Below are 23,544 nucleotides of genomic sequence, written 5' to 3'. Positions count from 1 at the left end.
GAACAGCTACGTCGTTTTTCGCAAAATTCGGTCTTACTGCTTTTTATTCAACACCTGCTCCTGTAAAGCACCCCAGCCTGAACACTTTTAGCCTAGGGTCGCTCGGGGGCTCCATGAGGGTACAATACTAAATACTACCTCTCTTTTTTACTATCACATGGTAAAAACTTTCCGCCCAAACAAAGGGGCGTTGCCCGAGCGAAAGGGCATTCCATTCCTTTGATTACCCTATGTGACTTTGTTTTTACTCCCAACCAAGCGCACCCTGCCACAACCTACAGCTACGAGCAGCCGAGCCTCGTGGGCCACACCCCGGGTTCTTAAAGTTGCAGTCTACGGAACGAACGGGTAGGTGCGAAAAAGAAAGGATAAAAACAAAGCTATGCTAGAATAAAAAATAAGGAATGGATAGTGATTCTATCACAAATAAGAACTGGTGTATTTATTGATACAAAAACTATTCACACGGGGGCTCCCCCATGAACTTAACGATTACATTTGCTGACTACTTCTACTCCAAATGCTACTATGGCCGCTCGGCGGCATCGGCTAATGCCAAAGGTGAGGCCACGGCACATGCCGTCGGACATAACCACCACCGCAAGGGCCCCACCCGGTTCTGCTCCCTCGACTTTAGCGAGCGCAACGGGTACCTCAAGGGCATCGCATCTATAGATGCTCAGCAGAAGAGCATGGAGCTCTGGACCTTCTCATGCAGTCGAGGCAGCTCCTAGTCAGGACGCTGCCCACCGAACTACAAGGGCGAAACCTCCCACCAGCGTAGTCCTGAGCATCTTCCCCTCCGACAAGACTTGCCCGGTGAAGATTCGTCGGAAGAAGACCACATGCGGCTCCATCCCGATGAAAGCGTCGCAGACGGTGATGAAGCCGGTGACATGCAGTACCCAACAGTGCACCACCTAGTTCGACAGAAGCAGCCCCTTCTCGGCGAAGGCGGCCAGCACCACCTCCTTTGAGGGAAGCATCCCCTTCTCAGCGAAGGCAGCTAGCACCACCTCCTTGGGCAGAAGCAACCCCTTCTCGGCGAAGGCGGCCAGCACCACCTCATCTACATTGGATGACCTCCAGCATGACATTGCCCTCTGAAATCATGAACAGGTCTGTGAGTTCTCCTTTCCCTCTCCCTTCCCCTATTTAAGGAGTAGATGCAGCAGTTGAAGAAGGGCAAAGGGTTGGGTGAAAAACCCTCTCCCTTCCCCCATTCAATGCGGATAGGAAACGACGGGACGTGCCCTGACCGATGGGACGCACCCTGCCCGACGGAACAACGTCTGGTCAGATGGGACATGGCCTGGGTATGACCTACCACTACCACATGCTGGGCACGAGAAACAAAGCACCACTATGCGTAGGCGGCCCTCTGCCTTCCTAGGTGGGACTTGGAAAGGCCCAACTATGAGATTTCTGCCCAGGAGAGACCATCAGTTTTCCTAAGTCAATTGGATGGCTCAGGGAAACACCGAGAGATAGGTAAGGAGTAGAGGGATGCCCCATGTGGGCCATGTTGACTCCGTCACGAACGACAAGTGCAGATCCGAGTTGGACATTTCCGATTGGAGCTCCTCAAACCCCGTCACTCGAGTCATCAAGGTAACATTACCAACCCCTACTATTTCTTTATATAATCATTCATTCCATACATCCAAGGCATCGCATGTGTAGTTAAATGCATCACAACACTCCATGTTGTGTCACAAAGCAGCAGTTGCCTCATTCAACATGAGCAACGACCGACTGGGGTTCGAAGGCTGGCCCACGAAGGGCAAGAGGTCGCCTCGCGTCAAACTGAGCCAGGGGAGAAAACGCAGATGAGCCACGAGTGGCCCTTGCCAAGTCTGCGCCAATGCAGACAGGGTCATCTCAACCTTCTCATTCAATCCTAACCTCTCGCCAAACCCACATAATCTCCATCGGGGGGAGGACAACGGGCCACCCGGGTTGGTCTCCGGAATGACCTAAGCATCTACCTGGTTGCATGTTAGGGAGCAGTGGAGTGCCACATGAGGGCTATGCTGACCCCATCATGAACGACGGACCCAGACTTCACTCGAACGTACCCGTTAGCGAGCTCACCGAGCGCGTCACTCGAGCCATCGAGGCAAGCGACGTTAGCTCAGCCCCTCCAGTTGCGAGAAACCGTAGACGGGGTAACGCACAAAACTCAACCGACCCCTACCAAAGCCCAACGGGGCTCAGGGGCTCAAGTCACCTAAACCACCTCGGCTGCGCCCGACGCCAGGATCCGCGGACTCTGTCTCGCCCGATCCCTCAAAATGCCTCAGCTACAACCGATGCCAGGATCCGCGACTCCGTCTCACCCGATTCCTAAAACTACCTCGGCTGCGCACGGTGGGACCACGAGTTTGCTTCACCCGATCCCTCGGCTACGCCCAACGCCTGGATCCACGACTCTATCTCGTCCATTCCCTAAAACTGCCTCAGCTATGCACGACGGGTCCACGAGTCCACCTTGCTTGATCCCTCGGCTGCGCCCGATGCCTGGATCCGCGACTCCATCTCGCCCGATCCCTAAAACTACCTCGGATGCACACGATGGGTCCACGAGTCCACCTCGCCCAATTCCTCGGCTACGCCCAATGCCTGGATCCACAACCCCGTCTCGCCCGATCCCTAAAACTGCCTCGGCTATGCACGACGGGTCTACGAGTCTGCCTCGCACAACCCCTCGGTTACACCCGATGCCAGGATCCACGACTCCGTCTCGCTCGATCCCTAAAACTGCCTCGGCTACGCACGATGAGTCCGCGAGTCCGCCTCGCCTGATCCCTTGGCTGAGCCCGATGCTTGGATCCACGACTCCATCTTGCCCGATCCCTAAAACAGCCTTGGCTACGCACGACAGGTCCATGAGTCCGCCTCGCCCAATACCTCGGCTACACCCGACGCCAGGACCCGCGACTCCATCTCACCTGATCCCTAAAACTACCTCGGCTACACACGATGTGTCCATGAGTCCACCTCGCCCCATCCCTCGGCTGCGCCCAATGCCTGGATCCGCGACTCCATCTCGCCCGATCCCTAAAACTGCCTCGGGTGCTCACAACGGGTCCTCGAGTCCACCTCACCCGATCCCTCGGCTGCGCCCGACACCTGGATCCATGACTTCGTCTCGCCCGATCCCTAAAAACTGCCTCGGCTACGCACGACGGGTCCACGAGTCCGCCTCGCCTGATCCCTCGGCTGCGCCCGACGCCAGGATCCGCAAGCTCTGACTCGCCTGATCCCTAAAAACTACCTCGGCTACGCATGATGGGTCCACGAGTCCGCCTCGCCCGATCCCTCCGCTGCACCTGACGCCAGGATCTGCGAGCTCCGTCTCGCTCGATCCCTAAAACCTCCTCGGCTGCGCCGGACGCCTTGGTTGACCACTCTGTCTCGGCCAAGGTGCACGCACACACTCCCGCTGACAAAACCCCCCCCAGGTGATTCTACCTGAATCACCTGGGGGCTCGGGGGCTACACCCGCGGGTGCGCTCGCGCGCACCCGCTGACGAAACAAAAATTCCCCCGCTGGCAACACAAAAAAAACCCTAGATGATTCTACCCGAATCGCGCGGGGGCTCGGGGGCTACACTTGTGGGTGTGCTCGTGCGCACCCGCCGTCAAGACAAAAATCCCCCAAACGATTCTACCTGAATCACCTAGGGTCTCGGGGGCTCCTGTTGGGTTCATAAACCCAGGGTCCCTCATGGACTAGCTTCCTAGCAAAGGCTCGGCCTAGCAGACGACGTTGCGAACGACATGCAAACTCCTGGGCCGGCCCAAATACCTAAACGACAAGCCAGAAGGGCGATCCAACCTCCGATCGGGAGGCCTCGTTAAAAGAGGAACAACACTCGCTTCTGACTCTGGCCCGCGTCTCTGACCGAAAGGCCTGGCCAAAGAGGAACAGCGCTCGCTTCCGACTTCGGGCCGCCTCTCCGACCGAAAGGCCTGGCCAAACACCATCTCCAAACTTCAACCCACGTCTCCGACCGGGGATGCGCCGAACCCCTGCTTACAGCTCCTCTCCGACTGGCGCAATCAAAGCCGACTAGGACCAACCGACCGGGGACGCCCACTCGATGAGGACCAGGAAATGGACGGAGAGAGTAAGGCAGGGCACTCAAGTCAACCGCAATACCTAGGACCGTACCCTGTACACCTGCAGGACAGTACCAACAGGGTATGTCAGAAGGGTACCCTGCAACCTTCCTGGCATGTCAGAACCCAACCAGTGTTGTGGGTGCCGACATTTGCCCTACAGTGTTGTGGGCGCCATCAACTCCCATACCAGACAAACACGGTAAGGCTCCCCCACATGCCTCTGGACATCAATAGTGTTGTGGGCGCCATCATCTACCATACATGGTGAATACGGTAAAACCTCCTACATGCGTCTGACAACAATAGTGTTACGGGCGCCTACCATCATCTTGTACCCGACGGCGTGGGCAAAAAGACTTAGTAGCATGCATACTCTCTCTCTCTCTCTCTCTCTCTTGATTGTAAGGCCGTCCCCTTCATCTATAAAAGGGGATGCGCTCTCTCCCAACAGAGAGATCCCTCAGTTCACTTACATTTGATTCACCATCTGTAGCTTTAGACACTCTAAAGCTACACAAAGCACACGCTCGAACACTTAGCACATAGCGGAGCTCCCGTCACTCTCGGCCCTTCAGACCAGAGTCCGACTGGACCTCTTGTACCCCCATCTTTCTCCCTTCCATTTGTAACCCCACAACAAACTTCGAGCACCCGGGTTCAGGAATAAAGTCACCGACCGACTCAAACTGGACGTAGGGCACGTTGCCTGAACCAGTATAAACCCTGTGTCATTGAGTGCTAGGCCACATCCGATCACAACGTACGGCAAAACTACAAATATTTACGTGTTGGTCACTTTCTGCACCGACAATGAGTAACCACCATGGACAGCATTATCTTACTCCATGTTGCAAAAAGTAACAAATGAATTGACAACAAACAATTACATTCAGTGTTCTGTAGAATTGTTTCACATTCCAGATGGGCCCTAACCCAATCAAATAATATGAGCAACCACCAAAGACAGCAAATTCCTTTTATTAGATACCAAAGTAGATAGAAAAATCTAAATTGCTTATACTACATACCTAAATAGATAACAAATCTAACCATATCATCAAACTATATGTATAGCTATATATGTACATCTTTCAATGGTTTGACGTCTTCCCTGAATATGTGATGTATGAACAAAATAATTTTTTCATGAAGAATAGATTTATATACTACGTTTTAAACATATCAACGTACACCAATATCATCAATGTTGCCATCTTGCCTCCATGCTTCTACTTCAGTCCCACTAGAAACTGACACGGAAGGGAATAGGCCAGCAGCATTAACTTTTCTGAAAGCCAAGTAGATTAAAGCTGCGATATATGCAGCCATGAAAGGGAAGACAAGGGTGCTTATTATAGCATTGACTATCCTTGGGAGTTCACTATGCACAAGCCAACTTATGAAGCTATTGCAAAAGAAATAAATATTGATCCCCATAATTACAATGGAGAGAATCCATGCCACTTGGACAATCTAAAAGTGAAGACAGAAATTGATGTGAGTGTAACAAATAACAAAAGTAATGCTACATTAACAAATGCAAAGCATGGGTATAGATATTTGACAAGAAAGTTAAAGTTTTTCTAAACAAGATTCCACTTGTAGGAAATGATCTACAATTAGTGAATGCATACACAAATTTTATCATGCTTTCCTCTAAAATTCAATGTAAAACTTTTCTTTTGTTAATTCTCCTCTTTCTAGTGAAACAATATCAGTGTTAACTAGGAAATATGATACAACATTAAGTAGCTAAGCACCAGTGGACACAGAATGCCATTGCCGATTATTCAGCATGCAAGATAGTATAGGTACAACCCTACAAGGTGAATAGTGCTAAAGAAAAGCCTAAGCAATATTTTCATTTAATTTAATAAATTGAAATTTGTTTTAGTTGATCACGAATGTCAAGTAGAAATCACACAATAACCAATTTAATTAGATAGGTTACTTATATTGTGTTGTTGTATATAGTAATCCATTGAGTTAGATAGCTTACACAATTTGAGTTCTTGTATGGTACTTTCACCACACAACTGCTACTGAATTTTAGGAGAGGAACTAAGGAAAATGGCAACACAAAAGCTAGGATGATCTGCAAAATGAAGAAAAATTATCAGAATTCTATACCGCTACTAATATTGATTATTCCTGTATGACGAGATGATGGTTATCAGAGAAGTTACAGCAGATATGTTGATGAGTTGTCGAACGTAAGGGGTACCACCAACACTGCAAATTATCAAACTAGGAATGATGGTGAAACAGGGAGCAATCATAAAAATGATGCATTTCCTCATCCCGGAGAAACCCTGTACCAAATGAAGATAGCAAAAGTTTTTACTCCATAAATTTGGGAGCAAAAGGAGACTAATATTTTTCAATTGTCATTCAAAAAATTTGCTGGATATAGATTATATTTTTAATAAAAAATTACACTTAAACAGGAAACACAATTCATAATATGAGTTCATTTGTGACAAATTTAAATATTTAGTAAACTCTCTTTTGTTTCTGTAAAAATTAATTTATTTGATGGTGGTTAATTCTGGTAAAATAAAGTGCATGGCATGCATATGTGTTCGGTCATAATACACTAATTTCTAGTATACATGATTTACTATTATCCATTTTCGATGTTGATATAATAAAGGAACCATTAGGTTGTGTTTGGTTTTGCTTCTACAAAGTGTTTCTACTGTCAAAAAGTGAACACCAACCAAATGGGTGCAATCTGAAGCTGCTTATGCAGAAGTTGCTGCTGTCACGTAGTACAATTTTTGTGACACCTTACATCCTGCTTTTGGCTTTTCCAAATGGGTTGAAATAGAGAGATATTCTACAGTTGTTTTAAGGGAGATAGAAAGAGGGGTAGGTTTCATAGCCATGTCTGGATACGCATTTTGCGTGACCGCACTGTGCGGTAGCGGAGCTGCAGTACAAGAAATTGGGCTCCCCGTTCATTCTTGCTGTGGGCGAGTCTTGCATGGTAAAAATTAAAGAATCATTGATTGATATTGCGATGCGTTTGGCAGGATTTTTGCAATTCTCACGGTGAGGCAGCCAAGAATCCGATTTTAATTGGTTCCAAACAGGGACATAGTTGTTTGAAGCAAACAACTTATAGCTTTTCCATAACACATAGCTCATAGCAGCTTTTCCTCATCTCATAGTTGCACTGAACAGACCCTTAATGTCATGTTGCATAATCCCATGGGCCAAAGTCAACCCAACAAGTTGCCAACTTAACCCCGTATATAGCTGAAGCAGCAGCCTAGTTCTATGCTAGTCATAGGGCATGTGGTTGGCCATACTTAGGCTATCCACCGCACGTCATCCATGTCTATAGATCATGTCATTAAAATACTTGAACTTATTTAGTGATAGTAAATCAAATTAACTTTTTCACTAAATAAAGAAAGGATATGGACTTCAGTAATAAGATTAAGTAAGTAGGGAAGAGGTTTATAAGTATATTCCTCCACTATCACTCACTCTGTCTCTCTCCCCCTAAGGATATTGGCACCTCCTATCTATGAGATTATGACATTGGACACCATGGATTAGCCTCACAACATATGCATATTGCCTTTGAGCACAATTCTTTCCCTATGACCTACACCATCTAGAATCCATGCACATAGGGGTTTTATTTTTTAGTTTTCTCCCTTGCCTATCTTATGTAGCTGACCCTTCCATATATAATATAGAATTAATACAATATATATAAGGTAAATGTATCTTGATATGCACAATATCAGGGACTGACATCCCCTGTAGTCATCCATTATAAGTTACCTGCATAATATATTGTCCAGAATAGCTGGTAGTCACTGTGTTACTCTGACCAGAAGCTAATAATGCCAAGCCATATATTTTTGAAGTTGATCTGCCAAACATATTCTGCACATAAAAATTTAATAATATGTCAAAAGAATACAAAATAATAAAGATCCATATGGGATTATTTTTGTTTTGTTTTCCTTGGTGTTGTACTGTCAAAAAGTTTAGTTTAATTCGTTATTTTATATGCTACAGATGTTTTATCGAACAGTTATATGTTCCAATGGATCTGAATCATGCATGGCTACCACTGAAAAGAACACTAAGGCAAATTTATTTGGGTGATAAAAGGAGCGTAGACGATTGAGAGGAATATATAAACAAAAGGGAAAATATACAAAAACCGATGAGAACTTTTTTCATTTGGTTCTTAGCAGGGGTTAATTGGTTGCAATAAAAAGGTATAATAAGTTTTATAATTGCAATGTGCTTGGTTACTGTTATTAATATATAATATAGACGAACGCTAAATAACTAACATTCTTCACTGTGGCCAAAGTCTACAACAAATCCGGCGCAATGTAATGTTGGGGTAAGTACTAACTTATAGTAGTTTTGTGGAAAAACTACTAACCTTTAATAATATTGATGTCGAGTTCAGTGTAAGACCACTACATGCATTGATGTTGTCAACCAGCTGAGTATTGGCACATATCGTCCCCGTAGTTGACACAATTGCTACATTTACAAGTAGCACAAGGAGCATAGCAAATGCAGTCTCAATCAAGAAGAACATTGAAGTGTCCTGGATAAACAAGGGTCAAATTAAACTATAATTGGAATTTCAAATATAAATGTTTTGCAGAAGAAACTCAAACAAGTGATATCTAACTCTCTATAAATATATCCTTGTTATTTGTACTACACAATTCTTTGTGAGTCATCGCATGCAATGATCTAAACTTTCATGCACCATGTACTTCCATTATAAATTGCTAATATTTGCATGATTTTCCTTCTTACGACCCTTAATGCATAAACATCAACCTCAAAATTGTTTATGAATTATATTTGTCAACATACCGCACGACCTTCTTAGATTCCAATTTAACTTGAGTTGCAATGCTCTAATCATTGAAAGTGAATTATTATGAATATTGGTCACTTACCTTGAATCCTTTTGGAGAAGGTGATATTTTTCTTGATACCACCAATGAGGAATGCAGGAAGAGATTGTGCCTAATATCAAAAGGTAGTGAGAGGTGCATATTTGATACTCCCTCACTCCCAAAATACATGTCACTATAGCAATTTTAAGACAGATTTGTGCTAAAGGTAATTTACCTAAGTGCCCTAATTATATATTGTAGTGATACTATATTGTTTGTCGCACTAAGAAATGGGAAAGGTTGTAATCTTCCCCCAGTTCGTGTATGCACGAGGGATTGAATGAATGTTGATAGCTCAATTAGTTGTCCATAAGCTACAATGACAAGATTGTGGAATAAATTTTGAATCTGTGACAAATTTTTGGAACAGAGGGACTATTTCACAACAAGATCCTAATCCAAAATTGTATATACTTACGGCACAATGAGGACACTAAATAGTGCAATTGCATCTGACATGGCATAAACCCCTTGCAATCTTGGGACAAATAGGCCTTCAATTACCTCACCCATAGGAGGATTGACACTACTAAGTTCAACAAAGAAGCAAACGGTGATAAGGAGCATAAAAATAACTCCTATGAGCTCCATTTTCCTAACCTTCAAGAAAAAAAAGAAAGAATGGTTGCATGTCAGTTATATGCTAACCAAAGTTGAAGCACTATATATGTTACCGTTTAGTCACCGGAATTTTTTGTGCTACATAATTCTTCTCATATTTATACCCTCATTATTTGACCTCCATAATAGAAAAATATTCCTTTTCCTTTTTAGAAGTGAAATGGAAAGAATTATATAAATAGACGCATAACCATATCATTTCCTGAAAGTATCTTGTGGGCTTTTTAGTTAAATGAAAATACATATGATATTTATCAAACTTAGGTGGTGACACACTATATTAATTACTTGTATATTTTGTGATGACATGAGAATCTTACCCCAAAGGTCTGTAAAGCTAGAAGCAGGAAAGTGCTTGCTCCACATATCAGAACACCAGCCAAAAAAGGGATGTTGAGCAATATGTTGTATGCCAAAGCTGTTCCTAAAACTATACAATGATAAAAAAAAAATGCTGCAATGAGTGCTCACATTGATATACGTACAAAACTTACATTTGTTTTATAACATTATTTTTTAGTATAAAAAACCATTTGAACTTGCAAATGATTTTGCAAGTACTCAAATGACAGGGCAATGTGCTGCTGAATCAACATGGTAAATATTGATGATGTGGCCCGTGTGTGGATGTGGTGAGGTATCACCCATGAAGTTTTACCTGGCGAGCTTTCTGGCGCCATTGCCAGTGAACAGTAGCTATGCTAATATTGAGCCAGAGTTCATCCATGTTTACCACATTGATCCAACTCCTATATACAGTGTTCAACGACGTGCTTTAGTTGTCACACATTACACAAGATAAAAGGTGGTGTGCTTTAATTGTTGCCTAGCAATACTTAGTACAGAAAGTGACAGGCTAAAGCTCGTCACCTTGGCCAGTCATTAGTGACGAGTCATAAGGATAGCAAAATGTCCATCACTATTACTTTTTACTGCTTGTCAGCATTGATTTGTTTTCATGTAGTGATCATAAAAATATGGATATATTTTCCTTGTCAACCACATGATGTTTTTCATCAATGTATCTTAAAAGAGTTAACCATGTGTTTTTAGAGCCCTCCAAGGCTAATATGGAACTATAGCACATCTAATAGGCAGGAATTACTGCCCGAAAATCCCAAACCACCCTACAGATAGACTTTGGGAATCAATAGTATGTCTTCGAGAGTTTACTACACCATATTGTTGTGACAATTACTACTGCTCTTAATTTTTTTTCGTACATTCATAGCAGCCAAACTAGGGAGAAATAATGAACAAGAACAAAATCAATACCTCCTGGTATAGTGGCAGCAATCACGCCAACCTCAATGAGCAACCAAAGGCCATACTTCACATACTTTGGATATTCATACATACACATCTCAGCAAGATTCCTTCCTGTTGTAGTTACATTGAAATTAAGATGGTATTTGCTACTATATATGATAACAATAAAAAACTTGTGAATTTTAAAATTCATGAGAATTTTATTTATTTTATCAAAGTTGAAATGTTCAAAATTCTTTGATCAATAAAAGTTGGCCAAAAAATAACAAAGACATTTCATGATCCATTTTGGTGGCGCAGGGAGTTTCAATGTCTACAGCCATGGAACCTAGGGGATATATCCAAGGTCAGGCACCAGTGAAGTATATAATACTTTCAAATGGACCTAAGAAGGTTTTGGATGCATTATGTACAACCATCAACCTAGGGGATGCGTTTTCATATGCAGCAACAAAGAAATAAAATTTTCAATAAAAGAACTAGCTATTTCTAATAACAAAACTTAATACCAAATAGTACTATATGAGGCTTTACAAACATTTTGTTCAGGCTTTGGGGTCGGGTATAGTGATCCGACAAGTAGAATGTTTAATTATAATTCAAACTAATTTAGGTTGAGTCACGGGTATGGCTGAATTTGAAACATGTAAACTATCACTGAAATTTGGAAAAATTCAATTTTGCTGCCAAATCCTATTAGTGGGCACTTGTCATTCGTCGAATATTTCTAAGAGTACATTCATAATAACCAACTTGATAGAATAGGCTCACCTGTAATGATGCCCAGTTTTACTGCCAAAGATTGTATGACCAATACGAAAAAGAACCCAAAGAATAGAACCCATAACAACTGAAAAGAAAAACATGTTTAGTTCTGATTCTTATAGTAGGAAATTATGTAGGAATGAAATGTCATAAGCTGTTCCCATTAGTGAAAACAAAAAATTGACAAATTGAAGTATAGTTGGGAGTTCTACCTCATATTTGTGAATTGATCCAGCCTGCAAATCAGTTTGCACTGTTCCAAATATACAGCCCAATCAAACATAAATATTAATAAAGGCGAATGAATAAGTCTTTCTTTTAGATATACTAGCTAACATTATTGTAGACAAAAGACCTTAGCCTGGCTGTTATAGAAAACTTGAATGAAGTGTAACATGAGCACAAGATACTAAAAATTGGACCAGTACGCGGTCACAAGTTCAACTAGTTCTCATAACCAAAACAGCTCCAAACAGCTAGACAAAAACATCAACACAACCAAGCTAACATGGAGCATAGATAGAGATTTTGGTGAGGTCTGATCAAAGGAAAGATAAGAGAGAGAGAGAGAGAGAGAGAGAGAGAGAGAGAGAGAGAGAGAGAGAGAGAGAGAGAGAGAGCGAGAGAGAGAGAGAGAGAGAGAGAGAGCGAGAGAGAGAGAGTACAATAGATATTATTACCATTGCTCGGGTCAAGGTAGGCCAAGGAAATAAGGAAACCAGGTCCAGCATGTGCTAGAAATCTCTTCCATGTTGGTGTCTGCTAAAAACATAGTGGTAAGGAAAAACTATAACATATATTTAAATAAATCGACTCCATAACATTATGCATTTTGTTGAAACTATGCTGCTGAAATATAACTCATCCAAAGATGTTATCTGACAAGGGCCAGATGTCGCAAACAAAGCTGGAGTCATTTGGGCAATGTCACAACTAAGTTGGATGGTATATTTTGGCAAGAACAGTGGCACGATAACAGTATAGAGACAATATTGCCTTAATTAAATGATGAGGCAATACTTATAGGAATTATTCAAAACAATATAGAAAAATACTTTAGGGTTCCAAAATAAAGAATCCATCACCCAACATATCGTACCATAATATATAATTAGAATGAAAAACTAACTTTTTAGTACATATGCTATTCCATCCTGGAATTAAATCATAGAATGTGGTGACTAGTCTAGGACTTAAAACTCGATAGACAGATATCACCGCAATGATCATAACCGATTTGGCCATGCATAGGAGCATATCCACATTGTATATAATCCCCTTTAACCCAGTGAAGTAAACCTATTTGTCAGACGAATTGAGTGTCTACATCAAGACAACACCCATTCCATGTGTTAAAAGGAGAATGTGAAAATAGAGCATCCCTTGCTTCATCATCTTGCTACCCTCGTCTTTGAATATACAAACTTTTTTAGGGAATGTAATTGTATTGCTCATTATAGTCACTTAAGATCATGTGTTCTACAATGAAGTTATCTGTGTACCATACTTTTGAACAACATTTTAAAGTTTTTACTTTTGTTGTCACAAATAATGAAAAATGCATTGCTTCTTCAACAAAGGGGCACAAACCAATAGCTACCCAAGTAAATAAAGTTTCAATTCTATCCCCAAATGGAATTTTGATCCACAAACTATAAAGTGAAGTTATGGTCTCACTTACATGGCCTCCTAGACTAGGACTACTTGATAAATAATCATATCATCATCTACCTCGATTGGTGCCTCCATCAGTAACTTCCAGAAAATTTCCTCATCACTTCTAGTTAAAAAACATTTTTCATTCAGTTTTATGAACTACCAAAATGATTTGTCGACAATGCAATTCCATGTGTCTTTTCACAATTAATAGGTCACATGATTTTTCTCTCATGCAATTTATGGACTTCTCAACCCACAATTTTAGTATTCATATGTTATAGATGCCCCTATCAATGACAAACCTATAGGTCTACTTGATAGTGATAAATTCATACATAATTTAGCTTCATTCAAATATATTTGGAAAATGGCCTAATTCAATCCCATCCCTGCCACCCAACTTTTCTATATGGCACTTAGTTCCTAAAGCATCAAACTTGCCACTCAAGTCCTCTAACTGTTTCTTTAGGCCAAACTATCCACATGGTGATGTGGGGCACCATTTGTCACACGATCACCCTCCTAATAAGCATTATACATAGAATTTCTCCACTCAACCCTGATTTCTCCTATTGTCGATGCCATACCCCCGGGTACCCCGATTTCCATATTGTTGACTACCGACTCCGGATCAGAGACGACCCGAAGGCCCATGACGGCCCTATTCAAGGAAGGATATCTCCGGATAGCGCTAGGACTCCGACTAGGGCACGACTCCTTAGCTTGTAGGGCAAGTTGATCCCAGATATAAATAGCTAGCAATATCCCCTGTTGTAATCATTGACTCTTTCATAGGCATAGCTATATTGTAACAGCAATCTCGCCGAATACAAGCAATACAAGAGTAGCAACTGGACGTACAACTTTTACTTGCTTCCTGTGGGCCCGAATCAGTATAAATCTTGTCTCCATCTGTGATTGTTCTTCGCACCAGGCAGGATTCCCCAAGAACCAAATATCTACTGGTAAAAAACACCGACAGAGGCACGCCATGTAGGGGTATCTTGCACGAAGACTGATCATGACAATCATCAACAATGTTTGGTACGCAAAACCGACGTGTTCCGACGTCGCTGCGGCACCACCTGTTGTCATGGTGGATCTCACCAAGGATTCCTAGATCAAAGCTTTTCTCCGCGATGTGCCGCCGACTATCTGCTTTGGTAGATTGGTTTTTGAGCACACCAGAGATCTCAATTTCAAGGTGATCGGGGTCAAGAGTCCCAAATCACTAAGGACCATCAAAGAAGTCACAACTCCATCTGGACAATCTCTCCGGATCAATCTCGAGGTTCAACTTACGGCTCTCGATTATGAGGAACCTGACCAAGGGGTTGTTGAGAGTCCACCAGTCTTCACGTCACAAACAAAGCGGGGTGCTAGTGGATCCGAATTTCCAGCGAACCACATGCCTCGACGTCATCATCAGAGGGCCAATGATATTATGATCATCAAGATAGCAAAGCCAGGTTACTACATAGAGCGTCCCATTGCTAGATGGTGGGATGACACTTGGCCCATCAAGAAGGGGGATCCTAGCCATCCAATTATCTCAATCATCATCGGCCCTCACAAGCTAAGAGCCATCTACGATCTAGGCGCGGGCATGAACATCATACCTACATCAGTCTATGATGACGTGTTATAGCTCGGGGCCCTAAATGATCCAAATATACTTGTCAGGCTACCAGATCAATCCACCCGACGAGTCGAGGGGATTTTAGATGACATTTGCTTGACAGTTGTTGGCTGTTATGTAACAGCATATTTTGTGGTCCTGGATACCAGTCGTTGTCCAAAAGAGCCCATCATCTTGGGTTGACCTTTCTTACACACCATGAAGGCCACAATCTGCGTTTCAACTGCCAAGATGCGTTTCAATATCAATGGGAAAAAGAGGAGGTTCTTTTTCAGCCCTCCATACCTACGAAATCACTCATCTCAAGCCAATCGGACCAAACTTGACGACGTCGATTCCATTGAGATAGTGAAACCAAAATTCTACCGGGAGCCAGTCATCAAGGGCTGGCAAGACGTCTCTTAGCCAGTCAAAAACAGAGACCCTGGCCATCCCATCATTTGGTGTCAATTGGCCTGAACACTCTAGAAGTTGTTTTGTTATCTCGGTGCCCGCTGTCAACATTATCCCCATGTCTGTCTGTGATAATGTACCACGACTTGTGCCGTTGCTAAAGACAAATATGCGCATCAGATTCATGGGACCGATTGACTTGCCATATTGAAGGAATTACCGATGACATTGAAGTCTTAGTCACGAATTCTCACGTGGTGTCAACTTCGTGATACTAAACACAGGGCGTGATGAAGCGACACCCATTATTCTCGGGCGACCTGTTCTGCGCTCAACTAGGGGCCACTATCTTTGATAGGACCTCTACTGTCCATTTTGACATTGCAGGGAAGATCGAGGAGTTCTCCTTCAAAACTCACAGGCCTTTAAGCATGTCACAAGGATGGTGTCATCACAAGAATTATAGGGCAGCTAGGCTCCAGGGCTCCGAAGCCCTCCATGGCTAGAGAAGCACTATTTATCTCTCCAATCGCCCAGGATGGTCATCGTCCAGGACACAACTCGGGCCAATACCCCTGTAACCACTCCTTGATCGAGGGATGCATACGCAGGGGCTCCGGGGCAGGCTCGATGACACACCCCGATCTAGGGGAAAGTCGCAATAGAGCACCCAACAATTGGACAACTATATTTGGCCCCTAATGATCCGAATGGAACTCGAGCTCATTGCTTTCCCCCGGGCAAATAAAGACGTGTTCGCTTGGGAGCCGTCGGACATGCCCGGGATCCCCAGGGAGGTAATCGAGCACAAATTGGGTCTACCAGCTGGCGTTCGACCAGCCAGACAAAAATAAAGACGCTATACACCCGAGAAGCGAGTCGCCATATGAGATGAAATCAACCGGTTATTGAAGGCCGGTTTTGTATGAGAGGTCCCCTTCCTGGAGTGGCTAGCCAGCCCCGTCATGGTCAAAAAGCCTAATGGCACATGGCGGATGTGCGTGGACTACACTAACTTGAATAAAGCATGCCCTAAGGATGAATATCCCCTTTCGAGAATAGATCAAATTGTAGATTCAACCTCCGGATGTGAATTGCTATGTTTTTTATATGCCTATTCAGGATATCACCAAATTAGCATGTGCATAGATGATGAGGAAAAAATTGCATTTGTAACTCCTTTCGGTGTGTACTATTATATTAAAATGCCTTTTGGCCTTAAGAATGCTGGTTCTACGTATCAAAAGTGTGTTCATATTGTTCTTGAAGGCCAGATTGGCCGCAATGTGGATGCATATATTGATGATATTGTTGTTAAAAGCAAATTCAAAGGCGATTTAATCGCTGATCTAGAAGAAACTTTTAATAACTTACGTAAGAACAAGATGATGCTAAATCCCGACAATGTTCTTTTGGTGTTTCCTCGGGTAAGCTACTCGGGTACTTGGTGACTCATCGGGGCATCGAAGCTAACCCGAAGAAGGTCAAGGCTATCGATGACATGCGGTCTCCACGCAACAAGAAAGAAGTTTAGAAGCTAGCTGGCATGATGGCAGCCCTGAGTCGATTTGTATCCAAGTCAGGCGAACGAGGTATGTTGTTTTATAAATTATTAAAGAAGCATGATGGTTTTCTTTGGAGCGAGCAGGCCGAAGAAGCATTTTAGGTGTTCAAGCAATACTTGAAACAATTGCCTATACTTGTTCCTCCCAAAGATGTTGAAACCATGCTCCTTTATGTAGCAGCAACTCCAACAGTTGTCAGCGTGGTCCTAGCGGTCGAGCGTCAAGCTGAGAAGTCAGCAAAACAACACCCCGTGTATTTTTGTGAGCGAAGTACTACATGATGCCCGATCCAGGTACCTGAACATCCAAAAATTACTCTATGCCGTATTGATGTCTTCTCGCAAGCTTAAGCATTATTTCTTAAGTCACAAGATCAAAGTTGTTTCTTCATATCCACTCGGTACCATTGTTCATAATCGAGATGTCGTTGGTAGAATCGGTCAATGGTCAGTCGAGTTAGGCCAATACGACATAGAGTTTATGCCTAGGACTACGATCAAATCGCAGGCTCTAGCAGATTTAGTTGCAGAATGGACAAATCCCAAAGCCGAGGAGGCGGCCCAAAACCCCGAGCACTGGCTGATGTTCTATGATGGAGCAAAATGCAAGAATGGTGCAGGGGCTGGAGTCATCTTAATCTCTCCAGAAGGGTATGCCATGAGGTACACAATTCAAATTGATTTTACTGATCCTACTCCAACTAACAACATTGCCGAATATGAGGGCCTATTAACTGGTTTACGACTTGCCATATCCTTGGGTGTTAAACGACTGCTTGTGAAAGGGGATTCAGAAATAGTCGCTAAATAGACTAGCAAGGACTATCGAGCATGATTTGACCTATGCTGCGCGTAACTTCCAAGCCATTCTAAATAAAGTTATGGAGCAACTCAGGTGCATGATGAGGACATGACACCTACAGATACGTCTAGGAAAGTTAAACACAAGGTGAGCTCGATCCTATGTTTGCACAATGACATAAGTAAAAATTGTTGCTACCTAATTAATGTTGACACATTCAATGTGTTTAGGGAACAATTTGAGGATACTAGACACCTTGGAGAGACTTCTTACATGACCTCTATAGCTCATAGGATGTGGATGCACCGTGCTCAAGACATGTCTTGGGGTGCAAGACCATCAAATTAAAGCAGAACATTCGGTTCGTTGGCAGCCTAGCAATACATCATTAGGAAGATCATACACATTCATCTGGAGTGCAATTGAGGTCAATTAGCACTTGATGGAAAATTTGTTTGATCATCTTTCAAATATATCTGGCCCAACCTCAATATCATGTCGGCAAGGCCTTCAAATCATCATGACAAGCTAATGTTGTTTCTATCAGAGGTTGCGACATCGTCTTGGGCTTGCTATTCACCCTTGGGACCTTGGCCCAAGTTAGAGCATGTCCCAATCATGTGGAGAACACCTCAGAGATGCCCAAGGATGACCTCCTCCTTGGCACCACCTCAGGAGGCTAGCATGGGTGTCCAAGTCAAGTTGGAGGAGGCCCAATACATATCAAGTTCGAGTCCATCTGAGCCTCGAGGAGTAGCTCTGACTAAAACAGACGCCTAGGATTCATATACAGACTCATTTTCGACATTCTACCTATAGATGGAAAGATAACTTCATAAGCTAACCGAAGTTAACCAGTGGTGTCGGCTTCACATCAAAATTCCACCGGAGTCAATAGGAATCGTTGAGACAAGTCAACATACACAATCTGCTAGAGTGTTGCAACACTATCTTTTGGTCTGGTGGGTCGTGTATTGTCTTAGAGGCCATTAGGGGGCACGTCCAGGGGTTGTGCACGCCCCTCAGACGATATATATTTAGTAGCCATCTCCTGAGTTATGGTTTGGGTTTTGCTTTAGATCAATCTATATTTGAACATTCGCCATCATCCGTTTGTGAAACTCCACACTCGAGAGCTCAATCATACATCCGCAATTGTCACTTTGCTTGAGTTGTGTTTTATCTTGTTCTTGGTTGTGTTCTTCCATTCGCAGCAGGGATTAGCCTTCTCGGTGAAGTCAGCCGGATTGTGACACGATTGATAATCAGAGGAGACGTGGTGCTATAAGATGCAAGGTTCGGGTCTTATGATCTGAAGCTTGATCGGTGTGTCGCATCTCCGCCAAATCGATAGTTTCCTCCACTTGTGACGGAAGATTGGGACCCTGTTTCCATCAGCACCGCTTGGTACTATGTAGGTTCAAGATCCACCTCACATGGAATGCAGGATAATTTGCATTTTGCTTTAGATTAATTTACAATCCAGCCAAATTCTTCCATCTTTGGTACACCCTGTCCTCGGACTGGTGAAGCAAAACATAGTGCACTAATTCATTTGTTAAAGTACTTAAATGATGTGCTTGGTTACACAATCAAAGATATGTTCACTACATGGGCTATGTCATAGCAAGTACTCCTAACAACTAATAGGAGTGGGTGTGGTCCACTTGTTTTGTAGTTAAGAGATTTTTGTTTGCACTGACTTCATGGTTTTCTAATTATGTATACATGGTTTTGTAATTATGATGTATTCATTATCGAATCTTATGAGATATATAATGGCAGTGAGTCAGTGAGATATGTGTTATACGTTACTGATAATAACAAATATAAAATGTTGGTCAGCAAATTCTATTTAATGGTAATAAAATGTATGTAAAAATGAGAAAATGAAAGCTGCTACCGGTTCAAGTAATTGACCTGGCAGTGACCCTACAAGCTATCACTATCGGGTAAAAGTCAAACCCTGCAGTGACGCCTCATGCTATCGCTGCCAGTAAAATGTTCTACGCCTGAGGTGCTAAACCGACACTGATAGACGAGACCCATCATTGCCATTTCGAGCAGTGATGCTGAATTTAGACCCAACAGCGATGTAGGAACAAGTGATATATATGACACATTATTCAAACAGATTGAAAATTTTGTTGGGACTTTCCCTAGAGTGGATCATATAAAATTGTAACGTATTTGGCCTTAGAAAATTTATATTACCGGCATGTCGTCATTATATATACTAGCAAAATTGCCCGTACGTTGCAACGGGAGTAATATTATTTATCGTTCTAAACAAAAAAAAACAGAAAATGCATAATCAAAATCCAATATAATACAAAACATCAAATTATTATGTTGCATGCTACAGGGAAAACAAACTACTACTTGATGATGAATTAAATGTATCGGTATAGATCTTCAGCAGATGTATAGAGCAGGGGTTACTCAGGCGTTAGTTTAGTTAGCTTGATCCCATCTTCTCTAGTGTTTCTATTAGTGTGCTAGTGAGCCATTTATAACAAAAATATTTATTTAGAACTAATTTCTTTTCTCTTTTCCCAGTTTGAATCCCCTCGTCAGGCCTCTTGGCCCGCTCGGTTTAGAACCAATTTGATTTCAGACATTGAAATCCATATCGACCTACAGGTTGTTTGGTGCAGCTGCTCCAGCTTCCACACTGAGCACGCATGAGCCAAAGGAGCTCAGAATCGTGGCTTTAATTCGCAGGCTCCGTCTCTCCCATAGTTCATTTTTCCTCTTTAGGACTTAGAATGGCTTCATGTTTCGGAATACAGAGTAGGAAGGAACCGAAGCCAGTAGCCAGGGTTGAACGTACATATATTTCTTTATATTCTTTACACGGCTTCGGAAGGAGTAGTTTTTATCTCATTTTCACCATACTTCACAAGTAGTTAAGGAGAGCGAGATTCAGAAAAAAAAAATATTAGCAAGAGAAGAGGAAATTACTTGATTGCTCTTTATCCACAAGCTCTCCATCGGGCAATGGCCAGTGGTCTGCCCTTCTCGCCACCCACGATGGCATCCTCTTCATGCTGCCGGGTTGAGGTGGATGGGGAGCTGCCGTGTCGAGGTTTATGGGGAGCGGCAGCGCGGAGGCTTACCGAAGCGACCGGGCTAGAGCGGACGAGCGGCCGTGCGCGGAAAAGGCGTGTTGGTAGAAGCGGGTCTGAGCAGTGGGCCTGTTGTGGGCCGGATTGAATGGGCCAGACGAACGAATGGGCTGGACGAAAAAAAAAAGACCTAAAATTTCGCCTTTTTATTATTATATTATATAGGGATAGATGAACTTTTCAAATTTAGAGCGAAAATTCATCACCCTCTTGGCCTTCTAAAATAATTCGTTTACTCCAGTAGCACAGTAAGAGTGATGAGTATGGGAGAGAATCACCGCTCGTATTCCATTGCATCAGTGGAGGTTAAATCACAAGAGCCGGAGCTGCACTCTCACTGCTAGCCGATCCTAATCTGTAGGCGAGTGAGTGGAGCAGCCGGGTCAGGTCAGCTGCATGTACACAAAGAAAGGATCAAGCGCGCGCAGCTATCCTATACTTAGTCGCTGACAAGCACTAACATCAATTTACAATCCTTCGAATTAATAACGCTCAGATATATCGGTGATGCAGCTACGATATCCATGCAAGCTGTCTCCACACACTCCAAATCTTTCTATGCAATTATGCATCCACACCGACACAAGTAGGAGCTAGATGCAGAAAAAAAAATTGAAAAGCGAAGCGACCGAACCTGCTGGAGGCCTTCTTCCGAGCCTTCCTGACCCGACGACGTCGACGCCGCCGCCGCCGATGCCCCGCTGCCGACCGCGGTGGCGGCCTCCATCTGTATCTCAATCTCGCCACCGCCGCTAGCTCCGACGATGGCCGTCACCCTCCGGCTGCCCGTCGTCCTACGCAGCTGTTCATCTCCTCTCTCCATCCTTCTCCCGGCTTCTTCCTCCTCCATGGCGGCTGCTGCTGCTGCGTTGCGAGTGTATGTTGTTGGCGATCACGAAATGCCCGGCAGGCAGGACTTGCGACTTTTTGGTGTTGGGGGTGTGCGCTTCAAATAAACGCAGGTCAACTCTCCGCTAGCTCCCTGTGGCATCGGTAACAAACTACTATTCGTATCGTTTCGGTTGAGACGCAAGCGTCGAGGAAGCAATACAAGTCGTCGTTGTGCATGCACAGTGCACTGGTGGCGTACGGAGCTTGCTCACCTAGGGTGTTTGGTTCAGGGACTATTTTTTAGTCCCTGTCATATCGGATGTTTGGACACTAATTTGGAGTATTAAATATATTTTAATTACAAAACTAATTACACAGATGGAGACTAATTTGCGAGACGAATCTATTAAGCCTAATTAGTGTATGATTTGACAATGTGGTGCTACAGTAAATATGCGCTGATGATGGATTAATTAGGCTTAATAGATTCGTCTCGTAAATTAGTCTTCATCTGTGTAATTAGTTTTGTAATTAGAATATATTTAATACTCCAAATTAGTGCCAAACATCCGATGTGACAGGGACTAAAAATTAGTCCCCGGAACCAAACACCCCTTAGTTTAATGGTGGTCTAATCTAATGATGTAATGGCCTGGGCTGGAGGGGATTTGTTTGCGGTCACACGGCTCTACGCGTACGGCCTGAGGTGAGTCGTCGCTTAAATTAACTGTGGAGTGGAGTACATGGTGGTAGGTGGTACAGATGTTGTGATGGGGGTGCGTTTAGATAAAAAAAAAATTTGGATTTTGGCTCACTGTAGCGTTTCGTTTGTATTTGGTAATTAGTGTTTAATTATGGACTAATTAGGTTCAAAAGTTTCGTCTCGCGATTTCTCGACCAACTATGTAATTAGTTTTTTTTTTCATCTACATTTAGTACTCCATACATGTGCCGCAAGATTCGATGTGACAGTTACTATGCAAAATTTTTTGGCAACTGAAACGGGGCCTAAGGCTGCCTGAGATCGAGCGAGCGTCGGGACCTCCGACCTCGCTGATGGTCCGCTGGCTTATCCAAGGTGCACGGTCAGCATCTCGATGGCAGCGCCGTGCCAGCCTTTCACTTTCACATCTCGATCTCGATGGCAGCGTGATGTTGGTTCCGGAACTGTAACCAGAATGCGCGTGTACGTGCCACATGCTGAGGTGGGTCATGGGTTGGTGCGCCTTGTGCGTCTTCCGTACCAAAGGAATAGAGCTAGCATGTCAGAGCTATCTCCTACAGTATTTCTATAATCTACTCTCTAAAATCGCTTTCTATACATCTTTATATTTTTCAATTATATTTTTATATCTTGTGCACAGTCTAAAGAGCTATTCTCGTCTCCATCTTTAGTTAGCGAGAAAGCCGAAAGATACGATATCTATATTTAGATATCCAATTGAATATGTTGTTGGAGCGTTTTTTTTTTTCACCATATTTCTATAAATTAGGAAAGATATAAAGAGTCTCTTGAAGATGTTCTCACTGTCTCTGTCCAAAAAGAATACGAATATGGGTTGTGTGCTGTTGACGTAGTTCACGTTTGACCAAGTTTCTAATAAATAGTAATCACATTTATGGCTCCAAATCTATTTATTATGGAAATATATTTCGTAATTAAACTAATGGTATTTATTTGATATTATAAATATTGATAATTTTATACATATATAATTGATCAAACTTAAGATACCAACACATTACACTATGCAAGAATTGTAGGACGGAGGGTGTCGGATTATTTCGCTCCG

The 23,544-nt window shown here is 43.1% G+C and overlaps 1 protein-coding gene across 2 annotated transcripts; it reads right to left on the bottom strand.

Moving 5' to 3' along the window:
• Window positions 1-5,090: 5,090 nt before the first annotated feature.
• Window positions 5,091-22,674, bottom strand: LOC136486875 (metal transporter Nramp4-like). Of its 2 annotated transcripts, none has more exons than XM_066483935.1 (13): window positions 21,555-22,674; window positions 12,416-12,494; window positions 11,948-11,988; window positions 11,742-11,820; window positions 10,977-11,081; window positions 10,022-10,131; window positions 9,499-9,680; window positions 9,081-9,195; window positions 8,546-8,716; window positions 7,927-8,031; window positions 6,315-6,440; window positions 6,128-6,223; window positions 5,091-5,601 (listed from the first exon to the last, which is right to left on the bottom strand). In XM_066483935.1, the coding sequence occupies exons 1-13, from the start codon at window positions 21,768-21,770 to the stop codon at window positions 5,311-5,313; spliced, it is 1,716 nt and encodes a 571-aa protein (XP_066340032.1). In that variant the 5' UTR covers window positions 21,771-22,674; the 3' UTR covers window positions 5,091-5,310. The 2 variants fall into 2 exon arrangements, with proteins under 2 accessions (XP_066340032.1, XP_066340033.1); XM_066483936.1 differs by having other exon boundaries at window positions 9,081-9,150; window positions 21,555-22,670.
• Between the last annotated feature and the right edge of the window lie 870 nt (window positions 22,675-23,544).

This window comes from Miscanthus floridulus, chromosome 10 (assembly GCF_019320115.1).
Source record: "Miscanthus floridulus cultivar M001 chromosome 10, ASM1932011v1, whole genome shotgun sequence".
Taxonomy (NCBI): Eukaryota; Viridiplantae; Streptophyta; class Magnoliopsida; order Poales; family Poaceae; genus Miscanthus; species Miscanthus floridulus.
This window is presented reverse-complemented; position numbering and strand designations above follow the sequence as displayed.

What these genes read in the sequence shown, in the direction of transcription:
- LOC136486875 (XM_066483935.1), bottom strand. Translation starts at nt 21,770, where the DNA reads ATGGAGGAGGAAGAAGCCGGGAGAAGGATGGAGAGAGGAGATGAACAG. An exon ending in AACTCATCAACATATCTGCT is followed by an intron (nt 6,224 to 6,314) that starts GTAACTTCTCTG and finishes TTCATTTTGCAG; the next exon opens with ATCATCCTAGCTTTTGTGTT. An exon ending in CATACAAGAACTCAAATTGT is followed by an intron (nt 5,602 to 6,127) that starts GTAAGCTATCTA and finishes CTTCACTTTTAG; the next exon opens with ATTGTCCAAGTGGCATGGAT.